Here is a 22,783-nt window from a genome sequence, read left to right as displayed (position 1 = left end):
CAGTATCCTTCTTGAACTGTGGTGCCCATATATATCTTTTACAGTATCATATTGTTTGCGACATTGAATTTTTATCAATGGTTCGTCTAATATTGCCAGCTGCTTTGTGAAGGCATTCCCCCTTCCCTTTACTCAGCAAGTAAGCATATGCATGCCTACTCAGAAGTAAATCCAGCTGAATTCAGTGGGGCATATTGCCAGGTAAATGCAAACTGAATAAATAAAAATAAATAAATAAGAGTGCATTGGTTCACAAGTTTATCCATGGGTTGTTGTTGTTGTTTTGCGGATGTTAGCCCCAATTTGGTATTATTTGTTTATTTTGTAAAATTTAGACATCCTCCCTCAATGGCAAGTTAGTGGCGCAGCAATAAAACCGCTAGCATCTTTGCCAAGCGAAACAGGGTCCGCTATGGTTTCAGGTTGGATTGAGAACCACGTCTTCAATTTCCTGCATTGCAAGGGGGTTGGGGTTGGACTAGATGACCCTCGGGGGTCCCTTCCTACCATGCTATGATTCCCTGGTGGGCCTCTCTCACCTTCGAGCTGCCCTAACATTGACCACTAATAATGAAACATACGTTGCAGATGTTTTCCCACATTTATCATGCTATATTTGTGATGTACAAATGACACGAGAAAACTTGGGGGGGGGGGGAGACCATAATTTGGACGAAATTTAAGAAAAGAAAACGAAATTAAGTCCTGCGCTAGATTGACTAAGTGGTAGATACATGATGGAGTGACGGGAAGCCGTTAGAAATTCAAGAAGAATGTATTGTGATGTGATGTAACATATATTACTATTTTATTTTTATTTTTCCCTTCTGGATAACTCTTTGATTTGTTACTTCTTTTTAATCTTAATAAAGCATATTTTTAAAAAGAGAAAATTTGGGGAAACCCCCCCCCCCAGCGTAGAGTCCCTCCTGAGTGGGGAAAGCGCTCTGTGCATGGTCAGAGGCACTGTGGCTGAACAGTTCCCCCTCCTCCAACCACAAGGGCCTTCTCTCTATGTCCCAAACTGCACTAACCCCTCTCAAAATAAAAATAAAATTAAATCCTCCTCACATCTTCTTAATACACCCCCCCATATTTTTTTTTGCCTCCGATCGATGTTCTCTGCGCTCCGCTCGCCTCGCCTCCCTCCGCACTCGCAACACCGCCCATCGACGACTCGGCCGTCTCCCGCCGCGCGCCGGGTCCTGCGCTCCGCCGCGGCGCGCCTGCGCACCAGGGGCCAAGATGGCGGCGGTGGCACCCGGTGGGCTGCAGGAGGAGGCGCTGAAGAGGAAGGAGCGGCTGAAGGCTCTGCGGGAGAGAACCGGGGCGGCGGCCAGGCAGGTCGGCTGGGGGAGCGGAAGGCGGTTCGGGGCGGCGGCTCTGGGTCCTAATGGGGGGGGAGCAGGGCCGAGGCCGGCCTGGCGTGGTGGGAGAGCAGGAAGGATCGGGCCCCGAAGTGGATCGGGCCCCGAAGCTTCCCCTCAGCCCAGTGGATCCCGAGGGGGAGGGGCGAATGACCGTCCCTGCCAGGTCACTTTTTGTGTCCCCCCCCTTCAAATAATTTTTTAAATTATTTTTCCACTTAATAATATATCACCACATCGATGTTTTCCACTTTACCTCCCTGGCTCTTTGGAGTCCTATAAGTAATAAAACTGCTCTTTTTTCCCTTATGGGGTACCCTAGAGCACCTATAGAGTCCTCATGTAGGTTCTCTATAGAAAGGAGAAAATAATAGAGGCCAACCAGAGAATATTGAGAAGCAAAGCAGCTAGTAAGCCTGATTTTTATAAACTATTGCAGCAGGGTGCTCACCCCCACATGCAGGAGAGAGGAGGACGACCCAGAACAAAGGTGTGCCCTCCCTTATATAGACATTTTAGTTACAGGTGGGTAGCCGTGTTGGTCTGCCATAGTCGAAACAAAATAGAAAATTCTTTCCAGTAGCACCTGAGAGACCAACTGAGTTTGTTCTTGGTATGAGCTTTCGTGTGCATCTGAAGAAGTGTGCATGCACACCAAAGCTCATACCAAGAACAAACTTAGTTGGTCTCTAAGGTGCTACTGGAAAGAATAGACATTTTAAATTGCCTGCCCTGGAGTTCAAGACCACCCCCAGAAACATCATACATACATCACAGAAGGGGTGTAGCCCAAGACCACCCCCCAGATACATCATACCTACATCACAGAAAAGGCGGTTTATAACAGAAATCTGGGTGTGTTGTTTTTACCCTGCCTGCCAGGTTACCTGTTAATGGTCAATTTGTAATGATAATACTTAATTCCTGAGCCAGGTCACAGACTCGCCCTATTCACACCTTGTTGTTGTTGAGTTGTGACTCCACTGGCAAACGGAGCCGCTTGGCTGTCCGGAGTGGCAAACCCGGGGGCATTACTAATTTAGTAATTACTAATTTAGTAATATTTATTGAGCATTTTCCTTATGATGGAAGGCATAAGCATTTGGGACTTCTTTTTAGGGGGGTGATGAATCCTGAAGAAGTGTGCATGCACACGAAAGCTCATACCAAGAACAAACTTAGTTGGTCTCTAAGGTGCTACTGGAAAGAATTTTTCATTTTGTTTTGACTATGGCAGACCAACACGGCTACCCACCTGTAACTGAATCCTGAGGAGTTATGCTTGACAATTATGAATGGTGTAGCAAGGCAAAAAGTTTTTGTCTGCTATAAACCCACCAGTGAAAATGATTGGCAGTAGATTCAGTTGCCGTTGAAGAGTATCGCTAGAAGTTCCTTTAAAAAAAGAACTTCAAAATTCACAGAGGAATAGATCTGTCAGAGGCTCTTTGCTAAAATGGAAACCTCCCTTGTTCAGAATCATTTTGATAATCTGATACTAGGAACTAACAGGACTCAGGTAGCGCCATTGTTCCTCAGCTGTGAACTGCTGCGAGCATATAGCTGACTACTGTTGGAATACCAGGCTAGAGTAAAATAGGCAGCCCATATGTTTTCATGATTTGAATGCTTTATTCCAGATCTTCTCAGGGCACATCTGTGTAGATTTACCTTTACCTAGTTCATGCATAACCTGTGTACCATGACAATCTCTGCAATATGGTATATCCTGAAATAACTTGATAACGTGAACTGACTTGGTGATACTACATTGAGGAGGGGGGATACCATTGGCCCCAGCTGAGGCCATGTAGTGCTTGTTCTCTCACATGCTGTTGTCTACTTCACATCTACGCCGTCATTGAAGAGCGCTGCTTTTGTCCCTTGGAAACCTTTTATTTCTTAATTAAAAAGAAATACGATAGCTGAAGGTTTGCTGGCGCTTTCCTTGCCGGCAGTGCCCCCAAGAAGTTGCGGCTTCTATGAATTATCCATGTTAGGAATAAAGTGATCTGTCAAGATAAGCCGCCTACCCCCAACAGCTCATCGTTTATTAATAGCCTGACTAATAAAGTTTCTGACAGCTCGGGAAAATGGATTGCTTCAGGCCAGGCGGTTCAACCTCTCAGACCAAGTGGGCCGCTGGAGTACTTTGACACAGAACCCACGAACCACACACTGAATTAAATTTCCATATTGTAAATTAAAGTCTTCACAGTGTAACTAATATTATTTAATATGCACAACATATTTAATAGAATATATATAATTAAATACACAATTAATTATAGAGAAGGATAAGGGGTGATATGATAGCCATGTTCAAATATATAAAAGGATGTCCTATAGAGGAGGGAGAAAGGTTGCTTTCTGCTGCTCCAGAGAAGCGGACACGGAGCAATGGATTCAAACTACAAGAAAGAAGATTCCACCTAAACATTAGGAAGAACTTCCTGACAGTAAGAGCTGTTTGACAGTGGGATTTGCTGCCGAGGAGTGTGGTGGAGTCTCCTTCTTTGGAGGTCTTTAAGCGGAGGCTTGACAGCCATCTGTCAGGAATGCTTTGATGGTGTTTCCTGCTTGGCAGGGGGTTGGACTGGATGGCCCTTGTGGTCTCTTCCAACTCTTATGATTCTATGAATATATATATGTATATATATATAGCAAAATTTAATACACAAACAGATATAAGCACGTTCGTTAACAACACAGACATTGAGCTGTTGTCAGGATTTAAAAAAGGTGAGGTATAAATAAATATCACAAACAATGATTTTATATGGTTTCTAGTCAAAATGATTCAAGCCTTTTGTGAAGCCAGTAAATAAATACAACCCGTGAAGAAGAAGAAAAGTTCGCAAGGTTGTGGGGCCAGTGCTTGAAATCTGCCAGGCATAAAATCCCACGTTGCCCAGTTGCAACCACATGGAGATCTCTGGATGCCAGGTTGGCAACAGGCATCTCGCATCTGGCTGGCTGGCACTGCGGTGCTGCATGCAGCAGCGCCACAACGAATAATGCACGCCTTGTGCAGCTGCACTGCTGTGCGAATCAGCTGGCTCGTACAGCAGCAAATTTCGCTGCTGCACAGGCTGCAATCATAGGCATACTTTCTTGAGGATAAGGAAGTCCTCCCCCCCTGCAGTGGTTCTTACTTCCAAGATAATAATAATAATAATAATAATAATAATAATAATAATAATAATGGAGAGCACGGTGCGGATCAGTTCGAGGGTTGGAGACAGTTGAAGTTCTCAAGTTGTCGTCTCGCTTCCCTGTGGCCAAGATGTGTGACAAACCCGATCTCTCCGAAGTGGAGACGTTTGGTAACAAGAAGCTCAAGAAAACCAACACGGAAGAGAAGAACACACTTCCTTCCCAGGAGACCATCGAACAGGAGAAGGAGTCTGCGAAGTGCTCATAGACAAGGCCTCTCCGCATGGAAACATCCACATTCTTCCTCCCTTTTTTTAATTGAGTGAGGAGTTTTTTTTTGTAATATATGTCCATTGTGTATATTGAGTAATGCAGCCTCCTCTTTAGCTGCTTTGGGGGGGGGGCCTTGAAGACCTGCCCCTCCCCATTTCTTCCTGGGCCACTTCCTGTTTCGGGGCTGCCAAAGGGGTGGGCAAAGGATGCCAAGAAAGAAAAGAGTTCTGGGGCTCGCAGGGCCCACCCGCAAATCCCTCTCCATCCTCTTCCCACATGCAGCAGCTCCACCAGCTGTGCTCCACAAAGTGTCACTGCCTCAAACCTTTTCCAGCAGCTTTCCCCAATTTGTTTTTCCTACAAATGAAATGGAGAAATACCTGTGAAAAATAAATGAACATGAACTCCTTAATAATAATAATAATAATAATAATAATAACAACAACAACAAAGTTCCTTGAAAATAAAGGAAAAACAGCGCCTAGACAGTCCATTTTGATGACTGTAACCTAGGTTTAAGTCGCCATTTGACAATTAGGTTATATAGCTGGGATTCTAACTCTGGCGCCCACCTGCACCTGGAGGGCCCGGCGCGTCTCGCTGTGCCACTGGACTAAGAGCTCCCAGGGCGGGCGAAGCGAGGCGGCCAGCAGGGGGAGGTGGCTATGTTGGGGTGGCCAAGAACCCGCTGGCGGGAACAGGAGGAGAAGGCAGAGGTACTGCAGCAGCAGCAGCAAAGGAGGAGGAGGGCAGACGAGGCTGCCACAGGAAGATGTTGCTCAGCTTCGCTCTGCCAGGCGAGAGTGGGCGAGTGGGCAATGAGCTGCTGCTGGAGGCGGCTCTGGAACACCCATGCCACTGCCACTGCCAGCGGGAGCCCAAAGCAGTGTGGCACAGGACCCCTCACTCGGCTGCTGTGGTAAAGTGCTGTCTGCAGACCACCCCTCTTCCCATCATCCACCAAGGGCCGCCCGAAAGGCTGAGTGTTGGATCACCCAGCGTAGACTAAAGCCTGCCTCTGGTTTTGCTTTGGGGGAGTTCCTGTTGCATCTTGCTGACCCTATAGGCCCCAAAAGACACAAAGTAAAGCCTAATGCGAGTCACGTTCCTCTCGGAGATGGTTTTTTGTGCAGGCCTTATTAAATGGATGACACTCTGCTCTGCTGTGCATTTCCTGTTTTCTTTCCTGTTTTCACACTGCATGAAGAAGTGGAACAGCGTCTTCAGGCCACATTAAGCAGAGCCCCAAAGAAAAATAGGAAAGAACGCTTGTCTTGGTGTGATAAGGTCTGTGGTTTGCTCTGGCTGAGGCAGGAAGTGAAGGTCTTGTGTTGCTGCCTGATTTCAGAATACAAATGATAGGCTTTCCATTTTAACAAGCAAAACCTGGTTTCGCTGGCTCGTGAAACACTTTCTGCTGTTTTAGCAAATGATCGTCATCAAGGCTTAGGCTGGGTAGTTTTTAAGGGAAGGAAATGCATTTTTTTTTAAAAAAAGTATTTGGCTTATTTGGATTTTAAATTGCATTAAAAATAAAAGAAGAAGAGTTCCGATTTGATATCCCGCTTTTCACTACCCAAAGGAGTCTCAAAGTGGCTAACATTCTCCTTTCCCTTCCTCCCCCCACAACAAACACTCTGTGAGGTGAGTGGGGCTGAGAGACTTCAGAGAAGTGTGACTAGCCCAAGGTCACCCAGCAGCTGCATGTGGAGGAGTGGAGACACGAACCCGGTTCACCAGATTACAAGTCCACCACTCTTAACCACTACATCACACTGGCTCACCAGAAGCTACAGCAACAGTCCCTGTACAAAGGAAGAAATGCATGTATTGCTCTTTTGGCATGTGGCTCTCAGAAGGCTGTTCAGAAGTGCTAAAGGGATACATATGGAGATAACATTAGTCCCTCTTCATGCCAGTGACCTTCCCTAGCCCAGCGGCTTTTCAAATCTTGGTGCATGCTTTCAGCTTAAGTGAGTTTTGTAGGGCCCTTGTTTTGGGAGGTTTATGCCTCGCTTGTTTCCACACCACTGATATCTGCAGCTACAGGACTCCCACTTTTTGAACTGCCCTGTGGAGTGTTTTCCCAGTCACAAGCCACAGCCTTCTTTATATATTTTAGCTAGGTTTGTGGTGCTGTATGCATGCTAGAACTATTCCCTGCTGGTAGTACTGCTGCCTCTCTGTGGCATGGGCCGGGAGACCTTTGCAATCCAGCCAGTTGTAACTTATTTCTTGAGCAACATTCCCTCCCTCCCTCCCTCTCTTCTGCAGAATCTGGGTCTTGGCAGCAGAGCAGTTTCTTGGAGTTAAAGAGAAACTGTGCTAGCTGAGGGCAGAAAAGGTGGCGAAATCTCTCTCCTTGAGCGCAGAGGACGTGTCAGCTTTGAAAGCTTGCTATCATGTTTTTTAGATCGGTTGGCGCCAGTCTGTGTACTGGTATAAATAAAGAAGCAAAAGAGGACTAGTGTGGATAACAAATGTGGAACAAGGCTACAAGACAACTTTCTAAACACATTTTACAAGTGCATGGAAAGTGAGGAATTTGATAGCAAAGTGCCTTCCATGTCTAATAACCCATGCGGCGTTTTTTTTTTTCCAACCCACCCACTTAACTTTTCCTGTCTTGGCTATTTCTCTCTTTCTGGATTCACCTTGTAGTAATTGTTTATAGGGGTCAGAAAAAAAGAACTGAAATTTAGGCCAGGGGTTGCCAGCATGGTCCCCTTTCATTTGTTGTGAACTCCCATCATCCCAGACCGTTGGCCATGCTGCTGAGAGTTGTAGTAAGAGTCTTAATGTTCTACCAACGGAGCACCTAGTGCAGGGGTCAGCAAACTTTTTCAGCAGGGGGCCGGTCCACTGTCCCTCAGACCTTGTGGGGGGCCGGACTGTATTTTGGAAAAAATTATGATCAAATTCCTTTGCCCCACAAATAACCCTGAGATGCATTTTAAATAAAAGCACACATTCTACTCATGTAAAAACACCAGGCAGGCCCCACAAATAACCCAGAGATGCATTTTAAATAAAAGGACACATTCTACTCATGTGAAAACACTCTGATTCCCGGACTGTCCGCAGGCCGCATTTAGAAGACGATTGGGCTGCATTTGGCCCCCAGGCCTTAGTTTGGAGACCCCTGACCTAGTGACTTGCTTTTTAATCCCCTTGGCCAGGAAAGCCTTCTAAAAGGTTAAGATGCTGGATTTGTGCAGAAGGCTGGAAAACGTTTCAGCTTCTTACGTTCTGGCATCAAAATATAATGGGTGTCCAGGTAACCCAGGTGCCTGTGTTTGTAGATCCATGCAGTAGTGGCTGTGACCTTGGGCAGCGAATTCTAAACATGCCTTGACTGTTTGTCTGTCTCTCAGATATTCTCCTTGACAGCCCGAGCCAGTGCAACCCTTACTTACATTCAGAGCTAGCTGGTTTTAGTGTTGGAGGATTAACCTTTTGGCCACCGAGGTTGCTCTTGCGGCACCTAACCATTGATGCCATAGAACTGGCTTTCCTTATGGTAGCCAAGTGGTCTGGTGCCCTCTTCTGCACATTTCTGAGTGGTTTGCTGCACCTTGGTGGTTACGGTAACTCTGTTGTGTTCAGCTAGGCAGGAGTTTCTCTCAGTCAAGGTCACTTTTAATGAATGTTAGATTTCCCAGCCAAAGTTTTCGTCCCTCCCCTCTTGTTTCCAGGCTTACAAGCCAAAGATAGCAGCAGCGACTCCCCTTGTGAAAGAACCAAGGCTCCTCAAGGAATTTCAGGTTTTGAAAGGACAAAATCAAATGTCCCATGAAGAGCATGTTCTCTTTCTGCTTTTAAAGGGGGAAATGCCAACCGTGGCTTGGCTAACTGGGCCTGTATTATTGAACTGTTCCCCCCCCCCCCCCGTCAAGCAGCTTTGCCTCTCTCCAACAGGGCTTTTGTGTTTGATTTTAAAAGGGATTGGGGGGGGGGAGAGACTAGGGGGAAACTAGGTTAATGATCAACTCCAAAAATGCACAGTTAGATCTGTGTCTTGCACCCAAGTGGGAATGCTTAATTAGTATCTGCGAAGCATGTGATTTACATCTGCAAACGACTCCCTGGTGTTGTTTGAAATTAACCTGTTATGTGTGTTCACATCATATATATAAATAGCAGCTTCTGTCTTGAATATTTGTTAATATCACAGCAGTGCTGTACACGGATGGCTATTTGCAGGCGGCCAGAGAGAGAGCGAGAACAGAAGAACAAGCTTTTGCCCTTGAGGACCTTATAACCCTCTCTTCTGTGCAAGCCAGGAAGAATCAGTTGAAACATTCATGGCTGGTTAACTGGTACAAGGGGGAAGAACTCACGGTTTTCGATTCTGCAGTGGGCAGATGTGGCTTCCCCATTTTTAGCATAGCCAGTGTTTAGCTTTTCACAGACATACTGTCTGGGCTTGTGGGATGGCATGTTGCATGCAAAATCTGAGAGGAGATTTTTGGATGCCCATGTTTGGTGGCAAATGGTTTCTTTTTAAATATTTGCAAATTTTCCTTTACTGTAATAGCTTTTACCAAAATCGGATTTTGGTACAGTCCAAAAAATCCCAGAAGCCATATAGAAGAAGATGCATCAACAACAACAACAACAACAAGGTAGCAAGACCAAGTATTTATAACGTGGTACATAAAAATGAGAAGGCCATTGCCTTCCTCATTTCCCTGCAAAGAAACTCACAGAAATTGGTAGTCTAAAAAACCCCCAACATTTTTAAATAGCCTGCCCACCCACATATAGCTGTGTCAGTGATGGCAGAAAGTGCAGGTGTTGGGTGGATGGGGGAGGAAATGGGAAATCTCTTTGTTAAGATCTCCTCCTTCCTCATTTGGCTGATTTGCCAACCAGGTGAAGCTACCTTTTTGCATATATATTTTAACTGTTAACCACCTTCTGGGAAGGGAAACCGGCAGTGTGTCACACTGGAGAAACTCCAGAACTTTGCATGCAGGAAGTTCCCTGATTCGATCCTTGGTATCTCCAGTTTTAAATGAACAGGTAGCAAGCGACTGTCATGATAATTGTCAAGAGACTTCCTGCACATGGCAGAAAGTCAGTTGTTGCACAATAAGAAAGGGAATTAGGGCCTCGTTGTAGATACGGTAAAAGGTAAAGGTAAAGGACCCCTGACAGTTAAGCAGTTCACCCTCTTGTCAAAATAGTCATGTGATTTAGTGAGTAGATCCAGTCAGTTAGCCAGAGATACAGATACACTGGTACCTCGGGTTAAGAACTTAATTCGTTCTGGAGGTCCGTTCTTAACCTGAAACTGTTCTTAACCCGAAGCACCACTTTAGCTAATGGGGCCTCCCGCTGCCGCTGTGCCGCCAGAGCACGATTTCTGTTCTTATCCTGAAGCAGAGTTCTTAACCTGAAGCGTTATTTCTGGGTTAGCGGAGTCTGTAACCTGAAGCGTATGTAACCTGAAGCGTCTGTAACTCGAGGTACCACTGTACTTGTAAGGTAGGGGCAGTGACGGGTTTTTTTGGGGAGGGAAACTGCATCAGAAAATGTTCCATTTGCATTGGAAACTGATGACTTAGAACAGCCTTCACCAACTGGCTGCCCTCCAGATGTTTTGGACTACAAATCCCATCAGCCCCAGCCAGCATGGCCAGGGATGATGGGAGGGAGTTGTAGTCCAGGCTTCCTCAACCTCGGCCCTCCAGATGTTTTTGGCCTACAACTCCCATGATCCCTAGCTAGCAGGACCAGTGGTCAGGGATGATGGGAATTGTAGTATCAAAACATCCGGAGGGCCGAGGTTGAGGAAGCCTGTTGCAGTCCAAAAACTTCCAGATGGGGCGCCAGGTTGGCGAAGGCTGCCCTAGAAAGTGATCCGTGCTTTGGCATGTTTATTTTACTTGCCTTTTATAAACCAAGTTAAAGACTCTGAAACTGCCAAGCTTTCCTGGGATGGTATTTGCAGTTGGCATTCATTCATTAGCAAATGGAAACTTTTCTGTGCAAGAATAAAGCACTGGGGGGAGAGGGAATCCTGCCTCTCATTGCTGCTGAGCGGAGATCGCGAGGTCATAGCTCAGTGCCAGAGCATCTGCCCCTGTGTGGAAAGGTCTCAAGATTAATTTTGGGACCTCTCCATTCAAAAGATCTGATAGCTGGCGGTGAGAAAGTCCCAAAGAACTACCACCATATGGTACTTAGGCCTTGAAGGACCAGCGGTTTGAAATAAATGAATCCGGAAACAGTGCAAGTTAGCATCCCATAATAACATTAGCATCTGTGACTTTATTTACTTTGGGGTGTGTGGTGGCAATAAATCACCACGGTTAAAATTGTAAATAAAAGCTGCTCTCTTTTCCACCCCACCCTGGGCTCCAGTGCCTGTTCTGCACTGGGGGAAAAGCCCCCCCTCCATTATTGCACAATACAAATGCCAACCTCTCCAGGTTTGTTTAGCTTTGCTGACGGGTTCTTGGCTTGCATTTATGCACACACTGCCCTCTCCACTTTCGAGTGCTTGAAAATCCAAGGGAACATTTCACCCTTTGGAGTGGCAGGGCGGAAGCGTGCAGCCTCTGATAAAGGGAGGCGATGGAATGAGCATGGTCTGCCCGAGTTTGCTGTTTTGAGTTGGTTCTGGATTATGGCTGCTTGGGCAGTTTTTTCTTTCTTTCTCTTTTAATGGACTCTTGTAAGCATATTGGTTTCTTGCAAATCAAAGGAATGTACCCAGCAAACCTTTTGCTTTGGTCCTTTTGTAGGGAGATGCTGTTGTTTAGTCGTTTAGTCGTGTCTGACTCTTCGTGACCCCATGGACCGGAGCACGCCAGGCACTCCTGTCTTCCACTGCCTCCTGCAGTTTGGTCAGACTCATGTTAGTAGCTTCGAGAACACTGTCCAACCATCTCGTCCTCTGTCGTCCCCTTCTCCTTGTGCCCTCCATCTTTCCCAACATCAGGGTCTTTTCCAGGGAGTCTTCTCATGAGGTGGCCAAAGTATTGGAGCCTCAGCTTCAGGATCTGTCCTTCCAGTGAGCACTCAGGGCTAATTTCCTTCAGAATGGATAGGTTTGATCTTCTTGCAGTCCAGGGACTCTCAAGAGTCTCCTCCAGCACCATAATTCAAAAGCATCCATTCTTTGGCGATCAGACTTCTTTATGGCCCAGCTTTCACTTCCATACATCACTACTGGGGAAACCACCTGGAGCAGGAACTGGCTCCACCTGGAGCAGGAACTGGCAAACCACTCTGTGGCGTTTGCCTTTCTAGGGAATACACAGGAGAAGGAGTAAGTAAGGGGTTAAGTGGCTGGCCCTAGGCTAACCAATAAACAGAGGGGGGAGGAGCTAGGGGCAGCTGAAGGAGTCAGTAAAGAGTTAGAGAGCGGGGGAGTTAAGAGGAGGTGATGAAGAGCAGTTGATCGAGGGAGTTGGTTGGTGGGTGGTTGTTGTTTGTGTGGGTTGGTGGTGAGGTCTAGTGGTGAGCGTAGGCAGGGTTGTAACCAATATTTTGAGTTGTTGAAGTTTTTAAATAAACACTTATTATTTTGTTTAAAATTGCACCCTGACTGTGAAAGTTATTACCAGGGAGGGGATCCTGGTTGGTGGCAGCGAAGCGCGTGGTGGCACAGGGATCAATAGTCCGTCAAACGACCGGGGACCCTGTGTGATCGCCACAAAACTGGTGGCAGCGACGGGATAAGATCAATACGCCGGCAGGAGACATCAATAAGCCCATGGAGGGATATTGAAATCGTTGTGCCTGTTCACCACAAAATTGGCAGAAGCAGCTGGGGTTAAACAATACACCTGGAGAAGGGAAAGGGTAAATCTGTGAAGTGATAACCTAGCCCAGGGGTGTAGTTGTGGTTACCCAAGGACGCTGCAAGGCTAAGATAACAAAAGGAGAAAAGAGAGCTCACAAATCTGTTCTGGCAGAGGGTTTTGACTTGGGGTCGGAGGAAGTAAGCTTAACGGGTAGAGAGAAGACCCATAGCAGAACTTTGAGACCCGAGTCTGGAGAAACCTAGCCAGGGGGAACAGTGCTGAGAGGAGATTTCTCTTATTTTGTTAATTTAACTGTCAATCCTCAATCACACAATATGCCACCTAAAAAGACAAAGAACCCTGTGAGGGAACCAGTTCAAGATAGCTCTGAAGGGGAGGAAAATGGGAATCCTCTGAGGGAAGAGCAGAGCTTAGAAGATGAAACTAATATTGTACCTGAGGTGAGAGAGCCACAAGTTTCTATAGAATTAGAAAAGTGGAAACTAGAACAACAATATAAATTTGAATTAGAAAAAGTTAAGGCTGAACAAGAATTAGAAAAGGAAAGAATTAAAGCTGAGGCGAGAGAGAACGAACTGAGATTGCAAGCTGAAAGAGAGGAGAGAGAGAGACAATATAATTTAGAAATGAAGAGGATGGAATTGTCAGCTCTGAGCAATCAAAATAACAGCAACAACAGTACACCTCAAACCGTTAACAAAGTAGATTTAAAGCGATTCCCTGAGTTCAAGGAGAAAGATAGCCCAGAGGCTTTTCTGATATCATTTGAGAGAGCCTGTAAAGATTTCCAAGTGAAGGATGAGGAGAAAATGGTGATCTTAAGGGCTAGAATTAGTGGGGTATTGGCAGAAATATACGCCCAAATGACAGAAGAACAGTCTACAGATTTTGAGATGTTTAAACAATTAATTTATACGAGGTTTGGAATTACCTCAGAACAACTAAGAAAAAAATTCAGGAGTGTGACAAAGTTGAGGGAAGAAACGTATGCTCAGTTGGGGGCAAAAATTACAAATTACCTCAAAAAATGGTTAGAGCAGGAGGGTGCGGATTCAATTCAAAAAATCAGAGAGGTTATTGCGTTGGAGCAATTTTATGCCACCATAACTGGGGAGCTGAAATATCTTGTAAAGGAAAGAAGTCCTAAAACCATCCAGGAGGCAGCAACCCTAGCTGACCAAATTAATGAAATTAGGGACCATGGATTTGATAGTCCAAAATTTGGCGGGAAATTGTGGGGGAACCCCAGAAACCAATTTCAATATGCTAAAGGAAGCTCTTCTTCGGCAATGAAAAAGGGAAACATACCACAGTCAAAAAGCCCAAGTGACGTGGGCCAAACTAACACCCATACCTCTGAGGTAAAAGAAAATAAATCTAATTATACTGGGGGAAGAGATATGAGGTGCTGGTCGTGCAATAAACTGGGCCACAGAAGCTTTGAATGTAAGACTGGAGAACAAGTTAAATCTGGGAGCACAAACACTCAAAAACATTCTTATTGTATCCACTCAGTAGGGCAGGGTGAGGCTAAGCAGGTTGCCACGGAAACCGAAGCTCTAGCTAGGCCTGAGACAGAGGAGATTCCTGAGGCTTCAGTAATACACTGTTACTTGATTAAACAGAATGATTTGCTCTTGAGAAAGTCAGGAGAAAATATTTGGATTGAAAACAAAAAATATCTCGGGTTAAAAGATACCGGTTCCCAAATCACAATTGTTCATCCTGAGATAATCAATCCTGAGAGAATAATTCTAGGAAAAACTATAGAATTAAAAGGAATCGCCAAAGAGCCAGTTAGACTCCAAATGGCTGAGGTAAACGTTAAGTTACATGACTGGAGTGGAAAGTGGCAAGTGGCCATTTCAGAGGAAATCCCCACTGCGGTGCTTATCGGTTGGGATCTCCTGGAGCATGTGCAGAGTGCGTTTGTTATTACCCGCTCCAAGGGGGGCCAACTGTCGACTGATACTGAGGGAAGCGAAACAGTTGCCAATGAGGGCAGGACTCAGAGTCCTCAAGTTGAAACTTTGAGTGAGCCAGGCTTCCTAATACCTTTTAAAAATACTCAAAAGACTAGTTTCTCTCAGGAACAAAAGAATGACATGGGACTAAACAGCTGTTTTGAGGCAGCAAAATCTACTGTTCCATTAACCCCTGATTGCCCAGAGAGGTTCTGCCTAGAGGAGAGGCTGTTATATCGTGAAGCCCTTAGCACACCTTATAAAGGGGGAGGAGGAAACCGCAGACAACTAGTGGTTCCTCACATGTACCGAGAAAAAATCATAAAGCAAGCCCATAATAGTATTTTTGGGGCACATATGGGGATAACTCGGACCAAACGAAGAGTGGCACAAAATTTCTATTGGCCAGGCATGGGGAAGCAAATTAGAATGTATTGCCAAGCCTGTGACATTTGCCAAAGGCAGGGATCAGGTCAGGACAAAACCAAGGCAAAACTGTGTCCTTTACCTGTAATCTCCACACCAGCCCAGAGTTTAGGACACGACGTGGCACAACCCGTGCCTAGAGCAACCAAAAAGGGGAATGAAATGCAACTAGCCTGGGAGGGACCATCCCAAATTGTGTCCAAAATAAATAATGTAAACTACCTTATCCAGCAGGGGGATGAGGGGCGCAAGGTAGTTCACGTAAACATGATTAAGCCTTACCAGAGAACTGAAAGCTGGGCTCCCTATGCTATCCGAGAGGACCCAGAGGAAGCAGAAATACCATGCTGGGAGGGGAGAGGGGAGCAAGAATGTAATATACAAGAAGTTAAGCTAGCCCCTACCTTAACCCATTCACAGCAGGAAGAAATAAGAAACATCCCACAAAAATTTAAAACGATTTTCAGTAATACTCCAAGACTAGCAAAAGGGGTAGTCCATCACATTGACACCGGGATTGCAAAGTCTTGTGATTTCATATTTGCTATGCCGTATGATGAACAGAGTCAGGTGTGGTCGCAATGCAAAGCCAGAGCCAATGCTCCATATAACCACACCATAATGGAATATGAAAAATACATTCACATGGGCATTAATCCAAAGAAGATTGTGATGGGTGTTCCATGGTACGGCTATGATTATACCTGTCTAGGCTCAATTAAGGCCCATGTTTGTTCAATTGCAAAAGTTCCTTTCCAAGGGGCTCCATGCAGTGACGTGGCAGGACGTCAGCGCCCATATAAAGTAAACATTGATCTAGTAAACAGTTTTATTTCCGGGATCCTGTGGGATGAGGAACAGAAAGCCCCATATTTAGAATGCAAGGTCTTTATATTTGACATTGGGGGGCAGGCCTGGAAAGCTTATGACTGGTCACATATTACCACAGTGGCGATTTGTGGAAAATATGACCCTGAGTTTATGGGTTACGCCCATTCAAGAAGAGTCAGAGTTGTTTTAAAAGGAGACCTATCTGTGAGATCAGTTAGAACAACTATTCAAAGTTATGATAAACCATTCATCAGTTGGAAATATAGAAAGAAAAACATACTGAAAGTTATAGTTGCCAGGGTGTCCCATCAACTTTCTATGAAAGTGAAAGTGTTTCCTACACTAGAGATTGTGTGGTGGGAAGTTGGGTACCCTGCTGCTCATGCAACACAAATAAATGCCCAAGATGAACGTGGTTACACAGCATTAACGTGGCCACCACATCAAAGACATAAAAAAGTCGTCTTCAAATTGCTTGAAGTGGGAACTGATAATTCAACACAGATCAAAGATGGACTGACAGCCAGGGAGATTGCTAACAGCAATAGGCAATCAGAGCTTTTTAGTCTACTTTCATTGAGTAAACACGTTTGTCCAAAAAGCTTCAGCAAGCTGACTAAAAAAGAAGCTATCCACAAACTTCTGAAAGCAGTTCCCAATGAATTCAAAAGCCAGACAACCAGTTCTTATGCAGCTTTTGGTGACATGGAGACGTTTGTACAAGACCTCAGGCTTCAACACTTCACAGAGATCCTGAAGGAGAGAGAGGGTGACCCAAGAGAGCTTTTGACCCTGAGAAACAAAGACTCTACACAGCTTGGGATCCACAATAGTTACAGACGCATCGACTGCAGGGATCGGAGTTGGACTGTGTCAACTTGCATCCAACTTGCATCCAATCACGTGTGGCAGAGAAAAGACTCGTGCCTAGAGAAAGACACTTCTTGTGGCGGTTAAGGACAATAAGGAGCGTGAAAGGATCCTGGACATCGTTGCAGATGCCTTATCACGAAGACCCAAAGGCAAAGATTAAAATGGACAGTTACAAATTTTCTTGCAGTTAACTAAAGGTTTAATATTGCATGATCTATTGTATATAATGTGGGGGAAAAAAACAATTATTAAGCCAGTATAAGATGAGGAGTTAAGGTTAGTAAACATAGAAAATGTTTGTTTGAATTAAGGTGTCACGCAGTTTGATCAGGAGTATAACTCTGTACAGTTATCCCTCCTGAATCAAACTTATTTAAGGGGGGGAGGTATGTGGCGTTTGCCTTTCTAGGGAATACACAGGAGAAGGAGTAAGTAAGGGGTTAAGTGGCTGGTCCTAGGCTAACCAATAAACAGAGGGGGGAGGAGCTAGGGGCAGCTGAAGGAGTCAGTAAAGAGTTAGAGAGCGGGGGAGTTAAGAGGAGGTGATGAAGAGCAGTTGATCGAGGGAGTTGGTTGGTGGGTGGTTGTTGTTTGTGTGGGTTGGTGGTGAGGTCTAGTGGTGAGCGTAGGCAGGGTTGTAACCAATATTTTGAGTTGTTGAAGTTTTTAAATAAACACTTATTATTTTGTTTAAAATTGCACCCTGACTGTGAAAGTTATTACCAGGGAGGGGATCCTGGTTGGTGGCAGCGAAGCGCGTGGTGGCACAGGGATCAATAGTCCGTCAAACGACCGGGGACCCTGTGTGATCGCCACACACTCCAGTATCCCTGCCAAGAAAACTCCATGGACAAAGGGAGATGTTAGCTTTCTCCATATAAAAAGCAGGTAGGCAACCACAGAGTTTGGCTGATCTTGGTAGGCAGCCATTATTAGTAGCCTCCTGCAAATCTTTGGGCACATGTAGAAGACACTCTCTCCCTCCATTTCTCTCTCTCTCTCTCTGTGTGTGTGTGTGTGTTGATATCTCATTTTCACATTGCATTTCAGAGACACTCTGGAGCAGTAGGAACCTATTGCAACTTATTAAGTGTTTCCAAACCCCAGCATGAATTGAGATGAACTCCCCCCACCCAAGGGTCTGGTTTGGTTGATATGCAGAGAGGTGGTCCTGGGGTCCTGAGCCACATAAGGTCTCACAGGTCTAAAACCTTAGACTTGATCTCTCTCTGTAGCCTGAGGTCTCTCATCGGCTGCACCTCCATCATCAGCCCTGTTGTTGTGCATCTTCCTGGAACGTTTTTGCCTGGCTGGAATGTGTCCTTGAGCGCTGATAACGCCCCTTCCTTGCCTGGGCGGTGAATAGAGAGGGGGTTGTGTGGAGAAACTAGCCTGCTGGAGAAAGGCAGTGTTAAAAACTCAGATACAGTGGTACCTTGGTTGTTGAACTTAATCCATTCCAGGAGTCCGTTCAACTTCCAGAACGGTTCGAAAAGCAAGGCGCAGCTTCCAATTGCCTGCAGGAGCTTCCTGCACTTAATTGGAAGCCGTGTCGGACGTTCAGCCTCCAAAAAAGTTTCCAAACCGGAACACTCAAACCAGTTTGCAGAGTTTGGGAGCCGATTTGTTCGACAAACTAAGCCGTTCGACAACCAAGGTACCATTGTATATAAGCTAGGTGTCGAATGGCTCCTTAAACCAAACTTAGTTGGTCTCTAAGGTGCTACTGGAAGGAATTTTTTATTTTGTATTGACTATGGCAGACCAACATGGCTACCTACCTGTATCCTTAAACCAAGTTTACAGTTGCCAAAATGGAATGTCTGGTTGCCGTTTTGGGGAAAGACAGCTCCTACAGTCTTATTTTTCAGAGGATGGACTGACTGTGATTGGTTCTCAGTTAAACATCTGGCTGGTTCAGAGGACAGCCTTGAGCAAGGTTTAGAGAACTTAAAAGATGAAAAGTCACTTGATTCAGGAACAGTCCACATATATATTGGCCTATTCCTGCCTCTTTTTCTTAATGGTGACGCAGACCATTCATAACGTAGGGGTATTCTTCGCAACTGTGAGCAAGGAAGTGGGGTGGGGTAAGTGAAGACAAGCGACAACGAATTAGCTATAACTTTGTTCCCTTCTCCTGCTCAGGCTGCACAGAGAAAAAGCATTTTGGTTCCTGAAATTCATTCTGACTGTGCAGATAGAATATACCGTAACTGATAGAATTTTACAGGATGGGGCATTAGCGTCTGAAAACAGTCCAGAGCCAGTGGTTGATAGCTACATGCAAAGTGCCCCTGGGAAATTTCGAACACTGTATGGAGGGTAAATGTTACCTTGGTTCCTCCACCCACTTTTGGCTCTGACCCTGCCTGCTGCTGGCATGTGGCCCCTGAGTGGTTGCCCATAAGGGAATGTGTCCCTCAGTTTGAAAAAGCCCCCCCCCCACACACCCCAGACTAAAAGAAGCAGGAGGCTGCTCTCCCTTCCAGCTGCCGCCGCTGCAACCCCCATCACCTGTTTGTTCTGCTGTGCAAAGTCGTAATATTCAGGCTGCGGTTGCCATTATTTCCATAGCAACCTGCTGCGACTGAGCCAGGATTATGACTTCAATAAGGAGCGAACACCAGGAACTACGGCAGGCTCTCGGGCAGGCTGGCTCTTTGAAAGCAGCTAAGGAGATAAGCACATTTTCTCCTTGTAGACGGGAATTTCCGAAGGATCTTTCAGTCCTGCATGCCCTCGCACTCGGGGCTAAGGCAGGGGCAAAACGCAAATCCCAGACCGGTTTTCACACACTCCTAACCAATTGGCAAGCCTGCCTCTTCTATGCAGAGTTTGGGTAGGAAAGATCTCGGATCCATAATCGCAGATTTCTGGGTGCCTGAAATTCCCCACCACCACCCTGTCGCCTGAGAGTCCCTTGTACATTGCAGAGGATTCCGGTGGAGGCAGATGGGTTGGGGCATGGGGTGGCCACCGGAAAGAGGGGCGGTGTGATGGCCTGGGAGTCAGACTCTGATGCTGAACCTGAGGGATCCCAGCCTGCACGGGATTCCCCGCCTCCAGAACCAGCTGAGCCGGGGCCAGGGCTTGAGCCTGAAGGATCCCCACCTGTGCTGGATCCCCAGGTGCAGGCATCAGCAGAGTCTGCTCTGGCTCCTGATGGGAGGGAGGACCCATTGCCTGCAGGTGCTCCACTCCCAGCCTCTTCAGAGGAAGCTGAGGCATCCCCTGGGTCCAGTAACCCACCATCCTCTCCTGAGCTACAGAGGCTCAGGGCAGAGAGGCGAAGGGAGTTAAGTGTCTGCAGGAGGAGTGCTCGCCTCCAGGCCCGGAGGAGAGGCGAGTCTCCGGAGGATCGGGACCGCCCTAAGCATAGGGCCAGATAAAAGCCAGCCAGACCCAGCCCAAGTTGCGTGAGCAACTTAGTTGCAAGCGTGTGCTCAACCTGCAACCTTGTGCCTGAACCTGCCTTGGACCTTGATCTGCTCCCTGCCTCGCTCCCTGCCGGATTGACCTCCTTTGGACCCCTAGACCCAGGACTGGATTTGGACCTCGCTTCATGGACAAACCCTTGGGGCCAGCACAGTTTGCTCACGCCACACCCGCACTCCCCCTTCGCTGGGGTGCGTTCGGGAGGAACTAGTAGCCATGGCTGACCAGGCGGCTGCGCTGGTGGCATTGGCCCAGGAGAACCAGGCCTTGACCCACACCGTGCAGCAGCTAAGCAATGTGGTTACGGCGCTTCAGCAGTGTTTGGATGCCTTACTGGCTCCTGGGGCCGCCGCCCCAGCTCCTGGCAAGTACCCAGTGGCCCTGCCAGAGAAATTTGATGGGTCCCCAGCCAGCTTTCCCATGTTTCTCGCCCAGGCCAAGCTGTATATTCAGGGGCGAGCTCGGGATTTCCCTGACGATCGCACTAAGGTGCACTTCCTGATCAGCTTGCTGAAGGACCAGGCGGCCAAGTGGGCGTTGCCGCTGCTCCGGCAAGACTCCCCCTTGCTGACAGACTATACGGGGTTTTGCAATCATCTGGAAACCACGTTCGCCAACCCTCAGAAGGGGAGTCAAGCCAATCGGGCAATTCGGCGGTTGAAACAGGGCAAGTCCACAGTGGCCACCTATGCCACGGAATTTCGGCTGCTGGCGCAGGACTTGACCTGGAACGACTCTGCCCTGCGGGACCAGTATCTCGAGGGACTTTCAGACGAGATACTGGATCAGCTGGCCACGTTGGATCGCCCTGCCACACTGGATGCCCTCATCCAACGGAGTCTGCAGATAGACGATCGGTTGGAGGACCGTCGCCAGGCCCGGGGCCGCCGGCACTCCGGCCTCCCGGCGCCGGTGCTTCCCTGCAGTTCCGTGGCCAGAGCTGAGTCATTGGAGGAGCCGATGCAGCTCGGGGCAGCGCGGCCTCACCTCTCCCCCTCGGAAAAGACTCGGCGTCGGGAGGGGAACCTGTGTCTCTACTGCGGTGGGAGTGGACACTATGCCCAAACCTGCCCTGAGAAACGCCAGCCGCAGGGAAAACGGCCAACCCCAGTAGCCGATGACCCAGGCTACCTGGGGTCCCAAGCATCGCATGATGGGCCCTCACCAGTGGAATTGCAACACCTCATGATACCGGTGCGTCTATACCCCCCCGGTGGGCCCTGGATTCTCACCCACGCTCTGGTGGATTCGGGGGCAACCCGCTCCTATATGGACTCTGCCTTCGCCACTCAGCATCAGGTGCCGCTTCAGAACAAGCCGGAACCAGTACAGGTGGAGGCAATTGACGGACGGCTCCTACGCTCGGGCGCTGTTACTCGGGAGACCCAGCCCTTGGTCCTGTGCTACCAGCAGCACCGGGAGGTGCGAACCCTGGACATTGCCACCATGCCCCGGTTTCCCCTGGTGCTTGGGATGGACTGGCTGGAGTCGCACAATGTTCAGATCGACTGGGTCAATCGGACGGTACGCTTCCCAGACCCGGGTTCCCATGCTCAGTCCGAGTTAGTAGCAGCTGCCCCCATGGGTCAGGCTTTGTCAACGCTCCCTGCTGTGTACCAGGACTATTTAGACGTGTTCGAGGAACAGGGAGCAGACAAGCTGCCGCCTCATCGGTCCTTCGACTGCGGCATAGACCTACAGCCTGGGGCGCCCCTGCCTGTGAGCCGCTTATATTCTCTTTCGGAGCCAGAGCGTGAAGCCTTGCAGGACTTCCTTCGCAAGAACCTGGAACGCGGGTTCATTAGGCCCTCTACCTCACCCACTGCCGCTCCTGTACTCTTCGTTAAGAAGAAGTGTGGGGAGCTTCGCCTCTGCCATGACTACCGGGCCCTGAATAAGATCACCATCCCAGACCGGTACCCCTTGCCCCTTATTGCAGAATTGCTGGAGCGGGTGCAGGGGGCGCAGATGTTCACCAAACTGGACCTCCGAGGGGCCTACAACCTGATTCGGATCCGTGCCGGGGACGAGTGGAAGACTGCATTCGGGACCCGGTATGGGCAGTTTGAATACCTGGTTATGCCGTTCGGATTATGCAACGCGCCCGCCGTGTTTCAACGGTACATCAACCACGTGTTCCAGGACTTGCTAGACAAATACGTGGTGGTGTACCTAGATGATATTCTGGTTTATTCCCGTGACCCAGCCCGTCACGAGAGTCATGTTCGGTCCGTGTTGCAGCGCTTGCGGGAGCACCGACTGTACGCCAAGCTCAGCAAGTGCGAGTTCCACCAGCGGTCAGTAGACTTCCTTGGACACCGACTCTCCCCTGACGGGGTGCAGATGGACCCTGGGAAGGTGGCTGCGGTTCGAGAGTGGGCAGCGCCCCGGAACCGCAAGGACTTACAGCGGTTCCTAGGGTTCGCCAACTATTACCGGACCTTCATTGCAGATTATGCTCATCGCACCACCCCATTAACCCGACTGCTGCGCCCCAAGACGCCCTTCTCCTGGGATGAGGAGGCTGAAGTGGCATTTCAGGGGTTGAAAGCCTGTTTCCAGAGGGCGCCGATTTTACAGCATCCTGATCCCTCTCGTCCCTTCGTGGTGGAGACTGATGCCTCCAGTACGGCTCTCGGTGCCATCCTGTCTCAGCAACACGGACCCGATGCGCCAC

General features: G+C 47.8%; 2 protein-coding genes across 2 annotated transcripts in view; both read left to right on the top strand.

The window, feature by feature from the left end:
- The first annotated feature begins 1,014 nt into the window (after positions 1–1,014).
- CCDC12 (coiled-coil domain containing 12) overlaps positions 1,015–22,783 on the top strand; it is a 40,939-nt gene continuing 19,170 nt past the window's right edge. The window contains exon 1 of the mRNA XM_033166003.1: positions 1,015–1,344. Coding sequence (XP_033021894.1) covers positions 1,015–1,344 — 330 coding nt within the window. The remainder of the gene's footprint in view (positions 1,345–22,783) is intronic.
- LOC117055818 (thymosin beta-15A homolog) lies at positions 4,580–4,852 on the top strand. Its single transcript, XM_033165687.1, has one exon. The coding sequence runs from the start codon at positions 4,654–4,656 to the stop codon at positions 4,789–4,791; it is 138 nt and encodes a 45-aa protein (XP_033021578.1). The 5' UTR covers positions 4,580–4,653; the 3' UTR covers positions 4,792–4,852.

The sequence above is a fragment of the Lacerta agilis genome, chromosome 12 (assembly GCF_009819535.1).
Source record: "Lacerta agilis isolate rLacAgi1 chromosome 12, rLacAgi1.pri, whole genome shotgun sequence".
Classification (NCBI taxonomy): Eukaryota; Metazoa; Chordata; class Lepidosauria; order Squamata; family Lacertidae; genus Lacerta; species Lacerta agilis.
This window is presented reverse-complemented; position numbering and strand designations above follow the sequence as displayed.

Bases quoted from the DNA above. Each gene is read 5' to 3' on its own strand.
- LOC117055818 (XM_033165687.1), top strand. From the start codon at position 4,654: ATGTGTGACAAACCCGATCTCTCCGAAGTGGAGACGTTTGGTAACAAG.